The sequence below is a fragment of the Choloepus didactylus genome, chromosome 5 (genome assembly GCF_015220235.1).
Source record: "Choloepus didactylus isolate mChoDid1 chromosome 5, mChoDid1.pri, whole genome shotgun sequence".
Taxonomy (NCBI): domain Eukaryota; kingdom Metazoa; phylum Chordata; class Mammalia; order Pilosa; family Megalonychidae; genus Choloepus; species Choloepus didactylus.
The window spans coordinates 82,536,785-82,552,847 of NC_051311.1; the positions used below are offsets into that span (position 1 = coordinate 82,536,785).

Below are 16,063 nucleotides of genomic sequence, written 5' to 3' on the forward strand. Positions count from 1 at the left end.
AACTGGAGGTGACTCCCAACCCTGCCACATTCTAGTTGGGTGACTTTCAGCAAGTCTTTCAACCTGTCTGAACCTCTATTTTACCTTCTTTAAATAAGTGTTTTACCCCCTATCTCATAGGATTGATGAGAAGCTTAAATGAGATCATGAAAGAAGGTATATTAAATGTTCATTCAGCAGTAAGGGACCTCATTGCCTTACCTCGTGTAGGTATGTGGAGTTAAGTCCCAAGTGAAAAGCTGCCACCCAAGTAGAAAATCCACTCTGAGTTAGAAAAAAATACATGTATACCGAGTAAAAGGCAACTGATCACAGGCAAAAAATGTTGGCTATGATATTGTGGGTAATTTAGTTTAAGAATACTTCAGAGAGTGAATTTGGATCATAGTAATCTTTAAGTGTTCTGTTTGAGGATAGTTCAGAGTAAATTCTTTTTACTCTGTTCTTTTGTGTCCTTAATTTAAAATGTTTGTTTGTTTTTTTAAAATTAGGGGGAGTTTGTTGCTTGTCTCCTGTCCCTTTTACGACAGATGACAGATAGACATTATCAACAGCTTCTTGATAGTTTCAATACAAAGGAAGAACTAAGGGTAAGTAACATTTTTAAAAATTTCTTTTAATATGTTTTTCATTTCACTTCTCCTTATCTATCATTGTTCATATTGTCCCTTGACAATTGTTTTACCTGTTCCCGTTAAATCCTAAACTGGTTTTTCTCGGCTTTATCCTCAGACCAGCTCATCTATCTCGTCTCTTTCCTATTTCTATTATGCAAGCAGAGTAATTAACTCTAATTTTAGACAAGAACATAGGATTTGAATCACCTAAAATCAAAGTTCAATAAACAAGAAACAGAATAATAGAACTAAGGAGATAAAGGCAAATAGACTAACCCTAGTGAAGTAGAATTAAAAATATTCCCTTAATGGAAGATAAGGGAGAACATATAGATAAACTAGCTGATTTCATTCATCCTAAACCACGGTGAGAAGTTCTAGCTATGACATTCTGACTAGGGAAGCAAAGTTGTATTGATATTCTCTATTAGCCATGGTATAATCAATATGCTGTACTAGACTGACATTAAATAGAAACTATGGATGCTCTTGCTTTATAACAATCCCAGATCTTTGCTGAGATTTGGGGAACTTTAAATGCTTCCATCACGGAATTCACTAAAAGCTTAGAAGTCAATTCTCCTTAATGGGAGGAGCCTGTCATCTATCCTTATTTATTTTTTACTTTTATTTCTCTTCCATCTCTTCACTTTTCCAGACAACTTCACATGTAAACTATCATAATGAAATGACTGCTTAAATGCTTGGCAGTAGGGAGCTATAGGGCAACAAGTACAGACACACTTTAATGTTTGCGTGATTAGACACCTCAGTGTCTTATGAGAAGATTTGTAGATTATTATGTGGCTGATGCATGGGGTCACTTATCTTTGACTTTTAACTAACTGGAATATTTTACATGATCTAAGAAGAATCTTTCAGTTGCTTTGTAACAATCGACAGGCTAAATCATACAAAACAAAGACTAGGTTTGGGCAGATCTAATCTATCTAGCAGTATCTCAGTGAGTATATGTCCAACATCTGAAAATATGTTTTCAAGCTGTCATTCAATCTTGAGATTATAAAGAAAAAAGAAAAAAAGGCCTTAGAATTTACTCCCTCTGAGTATAGAAATCAATGTGGTCAAGAGGAAGATAATTGTACATTCATTTACTTCCACTGGAAGTTGAATGTTTGACACAGTTGAGGAGCCATTAGGTTTTGGTTGAGAAGTATGACCTCATATTTCAAAGTTTCACATAGGAAAATGCCACATTGTTTTATAGGGCCTGGAAATAAAAATATATAGCAGAAAAGCATAAATTGAAAGGCATGATTGATTTCATCCAGGTATTGAGTTTTATGTAATAATATTCATATTAACAATAATAAAGCAATTGGAAATAATGAGTGTGGACTTTTCTCATTTCAGTAAGCCACTGCAACCTTTCTAAAGGTTATTACATTTCCCTTTTCAAAATTTGTAGGGCCTTCAGGGTAGGAGAATTATTTAATGATACTAATTACTTTATTGTCATTCAGCAAATATATATTGAGCAACTCAGGCATGCCAAGCATTAAATCAGGCATGTAACAAGGGGCAAGATTCTTCTGAAGGGCAAAGAATCAGACAAGAAATGGCATTGACACCGCGAGTACTGAATACACTCACAAGTGATAAATACCCAGTGCTGCAGAAGAACCTGGGAGTTGCTGCCAGCCCAACTCAAGGCAACAGGCAAAACTCCCCAAAGGACGTTTCAGCTGAGAACTGCAAGATTAGTAGGAGTCTGCTGGACATAGCTTTAGTTGGGGCAATCAGAGCTCTCAACTAAAATGTCACTTGAATGCCTTACAGTAGCCCTCTTCTCACTACCCACCTTTGTAAAATTTATCCGATTGTGTCTTTGTGTGTGTGTTATCTCCCAACCCCCAGCCATTGGGCTATAAGCTCCTTGGTGTCCGAAGCTTTGGCTGGTTTACTGCTGGATCCCCAGATCCTGGAACGTGCCTAGCCCACTGTAGGCATTCAAGAAATATTTGTTGATTATTTGACCAATTTAGAGCATAAGGAAGAGAGTTGGAAGGCATAAGGCTCTGTGTGTGTATGGACTTGATTTGGAGAACATTTGGAAGTTAATGAGGGTGTCTTGATTCACAAACATTTATTGAGTACCTAGGGGCTTAACTAGACATTAGGGATATCAAGACTAATAAAACAATCTAAATTATTTTTATAAGTGAGTGTGATATGTATAAGTAACAATAATGATAAAAGCTAACATTTATGGATCACCCCCAACCATTTCCCCCTAAACACTTTTCTTATTCTCAAGTAATTGGAAAGGCTAGGAATTACAATAATATCCCAAGCTCGTTGCTCAGGCAACTAAGCTCAGCTCTTCCCTAAACTTTAAGACCAAAATCTTTGCTATCAAATTGTATAAAATTTTATTTTTCAACTCTTTAAAAGTAACCAGGTAGTTCCAGTCATGGAGTGGAGATGTCTGAGAAAGGCCAAATTAGTAGAGGAAGGGTTATTTAGGGGTTTTTTCCTATCTCCATTTAGGTTAGAAATTTAGTAAGTAAGAGAAATACAACTTAATAGAGTGGTATTTAATGGAAAATTATAACTGATACTGGTTATTTACTGATACTGGTTATTTACTGATTATCCACTAAAAATGTCATATAACACCACTGTTTTAAAAAGTGATAAGTCAAAGAACATCCCTCTCCCGTGTCACACATGCGTGTGTACCCTGATCCACAGAAGTAGCTACTGCTGACATACAGGGTGTATCCTTGTAGACTATTTTCTACGTTATATACACACCGGTATTATTTTTTAAATGGAATCATACTTTATATTTGTCAACTTTTTTCACACAATAATATGTCATGGATATTATATATACCACTACTTCCTTCTTCTGAATCTCATTATATATATGCTACATAATTTATTTAATCATTCCCCTTTTGATGGGCATTCAGGATGTTTCTGATTTTTGCCATTAAAAGGATACTGTGGGGAACATCTTGATTTATATATACTTGTACCTTTATTGCTATAGAATAAATTCCCGGAAGTAGACCTGATGGGTCATAGGATATATATTTTTAAAATTTTAATAGACACTTACAAATTATCTGTTGAGATTTTCAAGTTAATATTTCTGTTGTTCTTTACTCTTAATATCATTGCTTTTATTTTTCTTCTTACCAATTCAAAGAAAGGTTTGTCCTAGCATCTCCCAATGGTTCTATGAATCAAAATGAATTTTTTTTTAAATTTTGCAGGTCTGTAATCCTTTTAAAAACAAGTGTTTTTTCCTCTATTAGGGAAGTTACAGGTTTGCAGAACAACCATGCATAAAATAAAGGATTCCCATATACCACCCTATTATTAGCACCTTGCATTAGTGTGGAACATTTGTTAATCACATTTTTATAACTGTACCATTAACTATAGTCCATGGTTTAACTTATACTTCACTGTGTAGTACAGTTCCATGGATTTTCTAAAAATTTTTTCTTCTGTGACCATATATACAACCTACTGTTTTCCCCTTTAACCACATTCAGATATGTATTTCAGTGCTGTTTATTACATTCATAATGTTGCACCACCACCATTCACTACCAAAACATTTCCATCATTCCAAATAGGAACCTTGTACATGTAAAGCCTTAACTTTCCATTCTCTATCCCCCAGCCCCTGGTCCCTGGTAACCTGTGTTCTAGATTCTGACTCTACGAGTTTGCTTATTCTAATTGTTTCAAATCAGTGGGATCATACAATATCTGTCCTTTTGTGTCTATCTTATTTCACTCAACGTGATGTCTTCAGGAAGGTTCACCCATGTTGTTGCATGCATTAGGACTTAATTCCTTTTTATGGCTGAATAATATTCCATCATATGTAATACCACATTTTATTTATCCATTTATCAGCTGATGGACACTAGGGTTGCTTCCATCTTTTGGCAATTGTGCACAATGCCACTATGAAAATCAGTGCGCAAGTATCTGTTCAATCCCCTGCTTTCGTTTCTTTGGGGTATATACCTAGTAGCAGGATTGCCAAGTCATATGCTACTTCTATACTTAGCTTTCTGGGGAACTGCCAAACTGTCTTCCAAGTGTCTGCAGTGGAATAGATTTTGAAAGTATGCAGTTCTCAAATATATACTAAGAATGATGATGTTTTAACTCCATTCTTGCTTGAAGAACCTGGAGGTCTCTACGCTTATTGTTGGATGGTTTCTGGCATTTTGAACAGTATGCTATTTCTTCTCCTTGGTCTTCAGGTACTTGAAAAAGTAGTGTGAGTCACAGTGTCAGAGTACAAAGTGTGTAGGAGCAAAGACCGGAGGGCTGATACTCTGCATTGTTTAGTTTTTACTTCTCTAGAGCATGACATTATTTGAAAAATGAACAAAAGCAAAAACTAGGTAGTGATTAGGACCTTTTTTTTAATCCCTCTCTAGTCAGTAATGTTTTATTATACACCCACCTTGTACTGGGGGCTAAAGTTTTGTCCATGTCCCTGGTATTTCATGTATGGATAGCGGTAAGACCTATTTTTTGATTATGACTTTTTGTATAGAATTGTGGGGTCTTGCTTTTTAAGCTTGAGATTATACATGTTCTGAAAGTTAAGTACAGCACTATTATAATTTTCATTGTCCCTCATAAACTGGCCCATTAGCTTTCGAAAATCGTATCTGATCAAGTCTGAATCCAGCTTTAAAACTCTGAGGACCTCCCATTACCTACAGGACAAAATCCAATCTCCTCTTCAAGTCTTTCCTAGCTTCAGGCTACTTTCCAACCTCTTTATTTTCCATTCCTTTCCAAACTCCTTTCACTCCCACCACTTAAAATTACTTGTATCTCCCAAACAAGCCATATATATAATTTTTTAATTCCTCTGAGTCTTTTTTTAATCAACCCGAGATGCCTGTTCTATCCCTACCTCATTTCTATTGCCTAATTCTGTACCCTTATTAATCCCTTCTCTGGTTTCAACTCAAAATCCAGCTCAGATATCCTTTTCCAAAGCCTTCACAGACCGCTCTCTCTAATAGCACGCAACATTGCATTGGAATTATTTGCTGTGTTTGCTTCCTTGTACTCCTGAAGACTGTGGACTCCTTCCGAGTAGGGGCTATCTTTGTGCCCTGAGTGCAGAGCCTGGAACTTGTGCTCTGCCTCTCTGTTGAATGACTAAAATCCTTTTAACACATGCCTGCCTGCCTCATGAGCCGTCTTTTTTTCATATAGTCATTTTGATTTATAGTCTTTATTTGAATATATTGATTACAGAAAAATAGTTCTATAGCTCTCAAAGGTTGAAGACCATTTGGGAGTAATTTTTGCGTAATGTACTTAAAGATTCAACTTTAAGGCTATAAAATTTAAATGTGACAGTGATTATTAACATTCTACAATTAAATTTAAACCTCCTGTTAAGGGTGTTACACACTTGAAATTTGTGGCAAATTTTTAAAATAGCATTTGACTGTAGTCTAAATCGCAAGTAAAGGAAATGGGTTCCTAGAACATTCTGTCCCTCTTCATTGCCCTTCACACAAGGAGACAACGTGCCAGTCTGTCCACTTGTCTTGTGCGCTTTTACTTTCTGGCCATCTTAACTCATGTTTCATAATCTCAAAATTCCACCTTCTGTGTCTCTCCAATTCTGTTTCATAAACTTAATTTTGATATTGTGCCATTCCTTAATATCATAATATCAAGTGTAAACACAAAACAGTTTTTTTTATGTGGTGCAGTCAGAAAATCTTTTGAAAACACGAATTTGATCCTCTCACACCTCTGCATAAAACCCGTCTGTGTTACCATGTTGCCCTCAGGATACATTTCCAAACTCGTGACCATGGAGTAGTTAGGAAGGGACAAAACCCTTCATGATCTAGTCCCTATTTCTTTTTTAATCCCATTTCTTGCCATTCCCCCTTGCAGTGCAGCCAACCCTGTGCTCTCTCTTGCCTCTGAGGCTCGCAGGTGCTGTTACCTCTGTGTGGAATGGCTGCCTTTCAGAATTATCCTAGCTTGTCATGCTTGCATGTATCTGGTTATTAGATTAATGTTGCTCTCCCCTCCAAACTGTGAGCTCCATGAAGGCAGAGATCACATTCAACTTATTTACTCTGTGTGGCATGTTGCAGGCACTCCATAAATACTTATTGCTTGAATAAATAAAAGAATATCTCTTACCTATCAGGTGTCCCTAGCATCTAACACAGTGCCTGGCACATAGTAAGTGGCCAATATTTATGAATAAATAGATGTTATTGGTTATTTCTAAAAATCATAACTGCTCCTGCTTTTTTGTTTGAATATGAGACTTTTTATTGTTTTGGAAGATTTTCACAAGAACTTTGATTCTTGAGCCTCTTGCACTGGAGAAGAGATGCTTCTGTAAAGGAGCACCTCCCTGTTTCTTTTTATTTTGAATGCTGAGTTGAAGAATATCAGTAATGCAGTTGTTACTACATTGTGCCATTTGAAGTAAACAAATAAAAGAAGAAACTGCTCCCAGGCCACTAATTTTGAAATGGTGGCATTGAAACACTTATTTCTTTGTGTTATCTAAGCAGGAATATACATAGTAATGTTCTTTTTAAATTCTAAAAACAATCTGTTACTTATTGTTATATGTGTAGAATAATTGCATATATCTATGCAAGAGCACGGATTTGGTGAAATGACAAGAGCTGAAAAGTACCTAAAGAGGACAAACAAATACCCCTGTATTGGGAATGGGGGGGAAGAGGTGTTCAAGGAATCTAGCCTTTAGGTTTTAGTGCTTTAACATATTGGAATGCTGAGTTTGAGACAAAACCTGTTGCATGGCACTTGACAATAAACTGGCCTGTTGAACTAAATTACATGTAAAGACCACAGTGGAAGGTGTTTGTGTTATCACGATGCCATCTAATGACACATTAGCCTACAGTTTAGAAATAAGAATCATTTTCCTTCTAAATGAATAGGTAAATGATCATATCAATGTTTTTTTTCTCCTCTGATTAGAAGGGACCTTCAAGCCCCTGCATTTTCCAGGTGTGATCACTCAGGCTGAGAGCGGTTAAATAAATGGCCAAGGTCATTGAGCTGTCTCACTGCAGAGGCAGGCTTAGAATCTAGGTTTTCTGACTCTCTATGTAATGTTCTTTTAGTTTTATTGTCAGATCTCTATAAATGAATATTTGGTTCTATAGAATTAGACAAAGCTTAAATGGATACCTTAGGAAGCCACTGTGGAGAAGCTGAAAAGTTTCTTAGAGAAAATATAGTTATGTTGATACACGGACATTTGCACAACATCACATGCTGCCAGGGCCTTTTATTTTGTGAGGTAAATAGGAATAGGAAAACAAGATGGCACAGAACAGGTTGTCTGTCCCCAACCCCTCTACCTGGAAGGCCTCTTCCTTTGTCCCCAGCACTGCAAAAAAGAACAGCCGAAGTTACTAGCCCGTGGATAGATGCCTTGCCTCCTATAGCCAATCCTTTCAGCCAATTTTTTCTCTGTGTAACTGACACATTTCATTTCTATTCACAGACTCTAAAAATTTAGGTCACAACCCGCTTCCCACTCCCCTCGCACACACTACCACTGAGGGTTCCACCTCCACTTTCCAATTCTGTTAAAAGTTTTTGGAAGAAAAGGTGGAACTTCAGTATGTTAGAACTTCTTTAAATTCTTTCTAACTGTAGTCTGTGGAAAACAAATGACTCCTCACTTTAATGATTTTTCTTTAATATCTATCCTAGCAATTGCAGTGATACAGGAAACTGAAGGAGGGTATAACTCTTTGAAAAGTAAATGCAAAGTTATTTTTTGGCAGGGATTCTGTGTATTCATGTCTGGGAAACCCAAAAGAATCAACTGAAAAACTGTTAGAATAAGTTTTGGAAATTCATTTTAAAATGGCTTCTCACAGTCTTAATATGCTAATGACCTACTAACCCAAGGGAGGGCTAGAGTGCTGGGTGTTCCCCCAAATTACCCGACCTGCAGTGGAATATATTTTGGGGAACTCTGTCTGCCGTGATTCTGCAGACACAGCAGGACCTGTCTGGCCATCTAAAGACGGATGACCTAGTGGGCATATTGCCATATGGCACATACCACATATAAACGTTATGTGTGTCGATGCCAAAGCAGCTAAAATAAATTCTTGTCAAAATATTTGTGGGCTTGATCGAAGCTGTTAGAGCATGTAAAAAAGACAAAAAGTTACCACATGGTTCTCAGTTTTTAGATTCTATCTTTCTGTCTCGGTTGGTATGAGTGACAACCATAATCTTATATTCAAGCAGCTTACATATTTAACATAATGTGTTGTTGGGTTTGATAAATAAAACTCTTGTGTTTTGGGTTGCTTTTTATCTTTTAAGCAACACTATATTGTTGCTTTCAATCGGATTGTTAAAGAAGTATATTTTCCTAGCATCACTTCAAGTTTGATTTTTCTAATTAATAAATCTAAATTAAAGCTAGATTAAGCCAACCCCTTTTTGAGTAGGGAAGGATCTGTATCATTCATTACACGTGGTATGTTCTCTCCTTGCTTCTGCTTTGAGTATCATGTGCTACAGCATTTTTGGTCCCACTCTGGTAATGTTTTAGGAAGAGATATTTTCATGTCTGACAATAGCATCTTGTCAAGAGCTTTTTTTGGTGATTGGTTTAAAGATAATGTCTCAGTAAATCCCACTGCCCTCTGCATGGCATCTGCATGAGGAAAACCTTGACACTTCCATAGCTACTAAGTACTCATCACTGGGCTCAACCTAGTTCACATCCTCGTTGGAATTCATTCAGCATAGCTTCCTCAGAACTATTCACTCAGATTCTATAAACCTGCACTGCATCTTCAGAACACCTCCTAAGAAACATAAGTTCTTGTTTAAGATTTTTTTGGATGAACATAACTTTGTAAATCTTGGCATCTAATTAAAGGAAAGCAGACCTGAACCAGGACTGTTTACAATTCTTTTGGATTGAAAAGTTCCAGTGTTTAGGTCACTAAAATAGAAGAAAGGGAATATATTTGCCTGCTAACCTTCTGTCATGAGTTTTTGATTTTGTTTCCAGAACCTAACTTTTTAGAGCCTGTGAATAGAAATGAAAAGTCATTTCCACTTTTAATGAGAAGGAATAAAATTTTGAAAAGGGAACATTTGAGAAGGGCAGCAGGCAGGAATGAACAGGCAGTGATCCCTTCTCCCGGGTAAACAGAGCATTTGGCTCCAGTCTTTCCTGGACATGGTGTCAGCAGCACTTGCCTTATTTCTTGTGTGTGTGTGAACTGACAGTTACAATGAAATCAGTTAAATAGTCTCTGTTTCCTCCTTATCCAAGGATTTCCTCCTGCAAATATTTACCGTGTTCCGAATATTGATACGCCCGGAGATGTTTCCAAAGGACTGGACTGTGATGCGCTTGGTTGCTAACAAGTAAGACTTTTCAGTTGATGATCATTGTAGATCAATGTTTGGGAGGGTTGGCGAGGAGAGTACAAGATGATCTTTTTCATTTGATGTTGTGTTCACAATCTCTACATCCTGAGATTCTTTTCCTTTTTCTCTGAATTAACTTCTCTCTGTCTTTTGTTTGTTTGTTTGTTTGAGTTATCATTTGTTTTGGATAAGTGATGCATAGTTCAAAAATCAAAATGAAATATAATTGAGAGCTCCCACTCCCACTTCTGTTTCTGTCTACTCCCTACTCCCAGCCCATAGTAACCGCTTTCATTAGTTTCTTGCATATCCTTCCAGTGTTCCTTTTTGCAGAGCCTAGCAGGGAGCATAATAAAAAAACTGTTCTTCACATTGCTGTTTGCACTTTAAAAAATCCTGGTCATCTTTTTCCATATTAATGCATAGAAAGCTCCTCATTCTTTTCTTTTTTTAATAGCTGTATAATATTCCATCAAATAGATATGCCATAGTTTAATCAGCTGCCTGTTGCTGGACACTTGAGCCATTTCTGGTCTTTTTAAATTCTATTTTACTCAGCAAAATGCATTAAGCATCTACTATGTGCTGAGCACTGGGAATGACATGACCCCTAAGTTGCACACATGAAGATTGCCTTTCCTATTATACATCCAAGGGGTATGGCCAGTAGAGAATTGAAAATAGTTCTCTGAGGAAAGGTCAGACTGTTGCAGACATTTGGAAAGGTTCTGAGATAGTATTGATATCTGAATCTCTAAGAGTTGGTAAAATTGGCTTATATTAAGCATATCCAGCAAAAATAAAATGATTCGAGGGCAATGCTTGCAGAAAGAGGAACCAAGGAAGGAGAATGAGGGGCACTCAGAATAGCAGGGTGTCCTCCAGGAGAGTGCGATGTCAGGGGTTTATCTGCTCTCTCATCTTCCTTTCTCTGTGGTCTCAGTTCTTTAGGAAACTGGCCAGATCTTCTCTTCCAAGCTTGTCATTTACCCTATTTAATAAGCATTCTTACTTTCCAAGTCCACATTTGCCTGCCTCTCCCTTCCTCCTCTTCTCCAGCTCCCAACACCCTCAAGCATAGGTGAAGGTTGGATTCTGTAGGCATCAGTCCATAGGCTAAGGATTCCATTTGTCTTTCCCAGATACTCAGCGATGATGGTAAGAGCCCCAGGAATATAGGATTAGATTTTGATTGATATGCCTAATATGGCTTCTGCTGCAGTAGACATTTATAGACTAAAAGGTGTTAAGATGATGTGTTAGAAACTCAGTGAAGTAGCAAATAGTATAATATGGTATATTATGTTTTACATAAGTACATAAGCAGCTTTCCCATTTTGAAGACTAATTGAGACTACTGAAATAGCTCTATTTAAAATTTAGCATATTTAGTTTGGTATCTGTGCATAGAATAGATACTCATCTGCATGTCTGGATGCTGCAGCTTTAGGTAGGGGCTTTTGCTCACATATCTGGCCTTATTACCAAGCATCACACATTTGGGGTACCTTACAAGGGCTCTGAAGTCATCAGGAGCCAGATGGAAAGGGTCCAGTCTGATGACATCATCACCACACAGCATCAGCATTTGGTCATTCTGCCTGCCTTGTGTGCAGAGCGATATTTTGACTAGAATTAGAATTTTCAATGGAAGTAATAAAAACTGAAAGTCAATTTGACATTTTGTTTCTTGCATACACAGGCTCTGCTTAGGCTTGCTGAAAACGATATGTATTAGGATTCTCTAGAGAAATAGAACCATTAGTATATATATATATATATATATCTGTATATACACACACACACACACACACAGAAATAGAGAGAGAGATTTATTATACGGATTGGCTCACATGACCATGGGGATTAGTAAATCCAAATTCTGTAGGGCAGGTCACAAGTTGGAAACGCTGATGTAGATGAAGTTGAATTCCCCAGGAGAAGCTGGCTAGCTGAAGAAAAGACAAAAATTCTCCTTTCTGATTTCTAAAATTCTCAGCTCTTGCTTTAAGGCTGCCAAATGATTAGATGAGAAAACTCTCCTTCCTGTTAAAGGCAACATCTTTTGTTGATTGTAGACATAATCAGTCATATATGCAATCAACTGACTAATGATATAACTGCATCTGTGAAGTACCCTCTTAGTAACAATCAGGCCAGTGCTTGCTTGATCAAATATCTGGACACTATAACCTAGCCAAGTTGATACATGAAATTAACCTTCATACCATGACAGTAGTGTGGCTTTTTTATATTAAATGCTGTCTCTCTCTGTCTCATGTAAAACTTTCTACTCCATTTAGGAAGACTGCATGTCACACAAATGGGGAACAGACTTAGAAGTATAGATTCTGCTTTCAAGTAACCACATAATGTTTAGGATTTTCATCTACAGGGTTAACCAAATAGGAACATGATTTTGTTAGAGGTGAGCTCTGTGCAATATATTTGAAGAAGAGGTTATTCGCATAATAAACCCAAGGAAAGTGCCATTAGCCTTTGTTAAATGCAGTAATACCAGCACGTTGCCACCCAAGTGAATGTGATAGGAATCTGGCACTGCTTCTCCATTGGTGATGGCTGGCAGCTACAGGTCAAGCCTAATTCACATGGGGACTCCGGGGCCTGGAGAAACACCTGCCAAGTTGGAACAGACCACCTGCTGTAGGCTGTTCTACTTGAATCTCCTCTTCTCATTTAACTGCACTAGTCACTTCCTATCCAATTCATGAAAGCATATGAATGTTTTCTTGCTTTATTATTGCAACATAGTCCAGAAATAAAGCCTCAACTATTTGTGCTTTACCTGTGAAAAATAGAAAAATAGATTTCTGAAGGGTGTTGAAGTCATATTGCTAAATAAGAGAAAAAATATGAAAAGAAAAGGCTCCCATTTTACCAAAAAGGTTCCCATTTGGGAAACTGCATAGAAGCAAGTTGCAGGAGCCAGAAGTCTCTGAAATTGACCACCTGTTCTTTTGTGGTGCTAGCTATCTTAGACAAAAATTTGACCAGGGCCCCTCAAAGAGGCATTTTAACCTAATCTCCACTTCTGTTAATCCACTTACATACTTAATACATTTCAAATTGATAACATCTAGCTGTGAAGGCACCATTTTTTTTTGCTCTTGAGCTCAACTGAAATATCTCTTCCTTCAAAATGAATGTTCTTTTATGTCTAAGTGCTTCATGTGTTCTCAAGTAAATGAAATGCCTTTAACTAGTTCCATTCATAAGCTATGTAGCCCCATATCCCATAGCTTGCATTATTTATGTGAAGTCCTGCCAAATGATGTGGCCAGTGTTTTCTGTTTATTTCCACCTGAATGTCTAATATTGTATAACATAGCAAATATATCCAGTCTAAGTTCCACAAGGGCAAGAAATGTGCCTTTTTTTTTTTTTTTTTTTTTGCAAAGCTATGTCGTGCCTGCTGGAAATTCTTGGTAGATGTTTCTGTTGAGGACAACTGCTCATGTTTGAAAAAAGGAACATAAGGAAGATGAAAATTAAGTACCAAAAATACAGGACACTTTGAGACAAGCTTGTCTCCACCCCCTTCCCATACACATTGCAAAATAAAGTACAAAAATAAAGTCACAGCTTTATACATATTTTCAAGGAGATCTTATAACAGACTTGCTTACTGAGGAAAATGAAAACTCTCTGCCCCTTCAGTTGGAATTTCAGGCCCTTATTTTGTTTATCTTGTGTGCAATGTTGGCCTCAAACATACATACATTTTTCTTTGTGTTTTTTTCCCCACCAAACACTTAGATTGTTTTAGTTGACTATTTATCTTTAACCAATTTGAGTTTCAAATGAGATCTATATAATAAATAGGTGGTTTGTGGAATCCAAGATTCTTAGAGAGGGAAGGTCATCCGTTCCTTCACTGACCGATTTATTCATTGCGTGTTTTCCGGTACCTAATATGTGAAATAAATGCCATAAAAATAAAAAGCACAGTTCTATGAGGGTGTTTATGAAAAGAACTTTTTTGGACTGGAAGAGGAGGGGCCTTTTATAAAGGAGATAACAGGCAAAGAGCAAGGGAAGACTGTTCCTTACAGCAGAAAACAGCATTATACAAAGACCCTGTGGTCAGAGCGAATGTGGCATATTCAAAGAACTGGAAGATTGTTAGTGTGGCAAAGTGTGGAAAGGGAAGGAACCAGTTAAGGTGAGGTGGAAGAGGAAGACGTGATCCATATATTGGAAGCAGAGAGGCGTAAGAGAAAGCAGGGAGGACCAGTTAGGAGGCTAATGCAGAAGTCCATGTAAGAGAGATGATGGCTTGGACAGGTAGATAGCAATGAAGGAAGCAAGCAGTGGTTAAATTTGAGATAGATGAAGGTGGAGATGACAAGACTTGCAGATGGATTGGATGTGGGTGGGAGAAAAAAAAAGTAATTGAAAATGGCCTTTAGATTTTTGGTCTGAGCAAAAGGATAAATGGTGGTGCCATTCTCTTAGGTGGAGAAAACTGAGGTGCTTATATTTCACGTGCTATTGGGTATACAACTGGCGATGCAGAGGAGGAAGCCAGAGCTACTTGTATGGAACATAGGCAAGAAGTCAGGGCTGGAGGGTCACCAGTATATGGTTAGTATTAGAAGCCATTGAAATGAATGAGATGACCCCAAAAGGGAAAAGATCTGAGGGCTGAGCCCTGGGACATGCTAACATTTAGAGGCCAGGAAATGAAGAAGTATTCAGCAAAGAAGACTGAAAAGGAGCAGTCAGTGATGTAAGAAGAAAACCAGCAGAATACAATATCCTGTGAAGAAAGCGCTTCAATAAGGAAGAAATACCAAGAGCTGCTAGGAGGTTGGGAATGATGTGAGCTGACAACTGGCCCTGAGATTTAGCAATGTGGTAGATTTTGTGACCTTGACAAGTGCTGTGTCAATGGAGTGGTGGTGATGAAAGCCTGATGAGAGTGAATTCAAGAGCAAATAGGAGTTGAGAAACTGGAAAACAGCAGTTACAGGTAGCTCTTTGGAAGACTTTTTCTATAAAGGGGAGCAGAGAAACCAAACTATATCCAGAAGGGGATAGGGGACTAGGATACTTTTCCAATTATGGGACATTATAGCATGTTGACGTACTAGTAGGAATGGCCCAGTAAAAATAGAAAAATTGAATGGTACTAAAGGAAACAAGGGTAATTGAAGGAATGATGTCCTCAGATAATCAAGCAGAGCATGGGACCTAGTGCAGTGCTGCTCAGAGTACAGGCCAACAACTGTTTGTTACTGTCCATGCAAGGATGAGCTTGCACAGAAGATAAATCAACTGTGTGTCTTAAGTATGCAGTTTAGTTCAGCTGACATTGTTTTTCTCAATGAAGAAAGCTTACCATGCTTAGAGTAGCACACAAAGAAAGTTTGACCTTAGCTAGGAGTGTTGACAGTTTATCCATTGTATTAGGAAGGAAGGCAGAGTTGGAGGCTTGGTTGACGGAGCAGTTATTCTGTTGAGCATCCACTGGTGCAGCTACTTTTATTTGTTTTATTAAGGGTATCTATCTTTACAAGATTTTACTATCCAGGGAGAGGTAAGATATTGATATTTATCAAAACTAAATGTTACTAAGATGAGCATGCCAAACCTAAATAGTTATAGCAAATATTTGCAGAGAAACTGCTTGTACACTGCATCTCCTGATGAGTTGTGAGGAGCTGATGGTGAAAATGGAATAGATCAAAGCAGAGGCTGTTGCCACACAAGTAATTTTCTACCAGTACTGCCCAGCAGAGTAGGTGAAGGGAGATTTTAAAATCACTCCATTTCAGTCCTTTTTCATTCTCTTGATGTCACCCACACTGCATGCTTAATTGACTGTTTGGAAAGCAAAATGACTCCTTCTGCCTCCATGCTTTAGCTGATGCTGTGTCCTCCACCTGGAATGCCTTTTTCCGTCAACTCTGCCTGTCTAATTTCAGTCTGTTTTTTTTTTTTCCAAAACATCCAAAAAAGAATAAAAAGCTTTACAAGTTTAA

The 16,063-nt window shown here is 37.6% G+C and overlaps 1 protein-coding gene across 4 annotated transcripts in view; it reads left to right on the forward strand.

Moving 5' to 3' along the window:
* Window positions 1-16,063, forward strand: part of DOCK4 (dedicator of cytokinesis 4) — a 460,132-nt gene that overhangs the window by 363,866 nt on the left and 80,203 nt on the right. For all 4 annotated transcript variants that reach the window (XM_037836357.1, XM_037836356.1, XM_037836355.1 and 1 more), the window contains exons 26-27: window positions 492-590; window positions 9,961-10,055. In XM_037836357.1, the coding sequence (XP_037692285.1) occupies window positions 492-590; window positions 9,961-10,055 (194 nt within the window). The remainder of the gene's footprint in view (window positions 1-491; window positions 591-9,960; window positions 10,056-16,063) is intronic.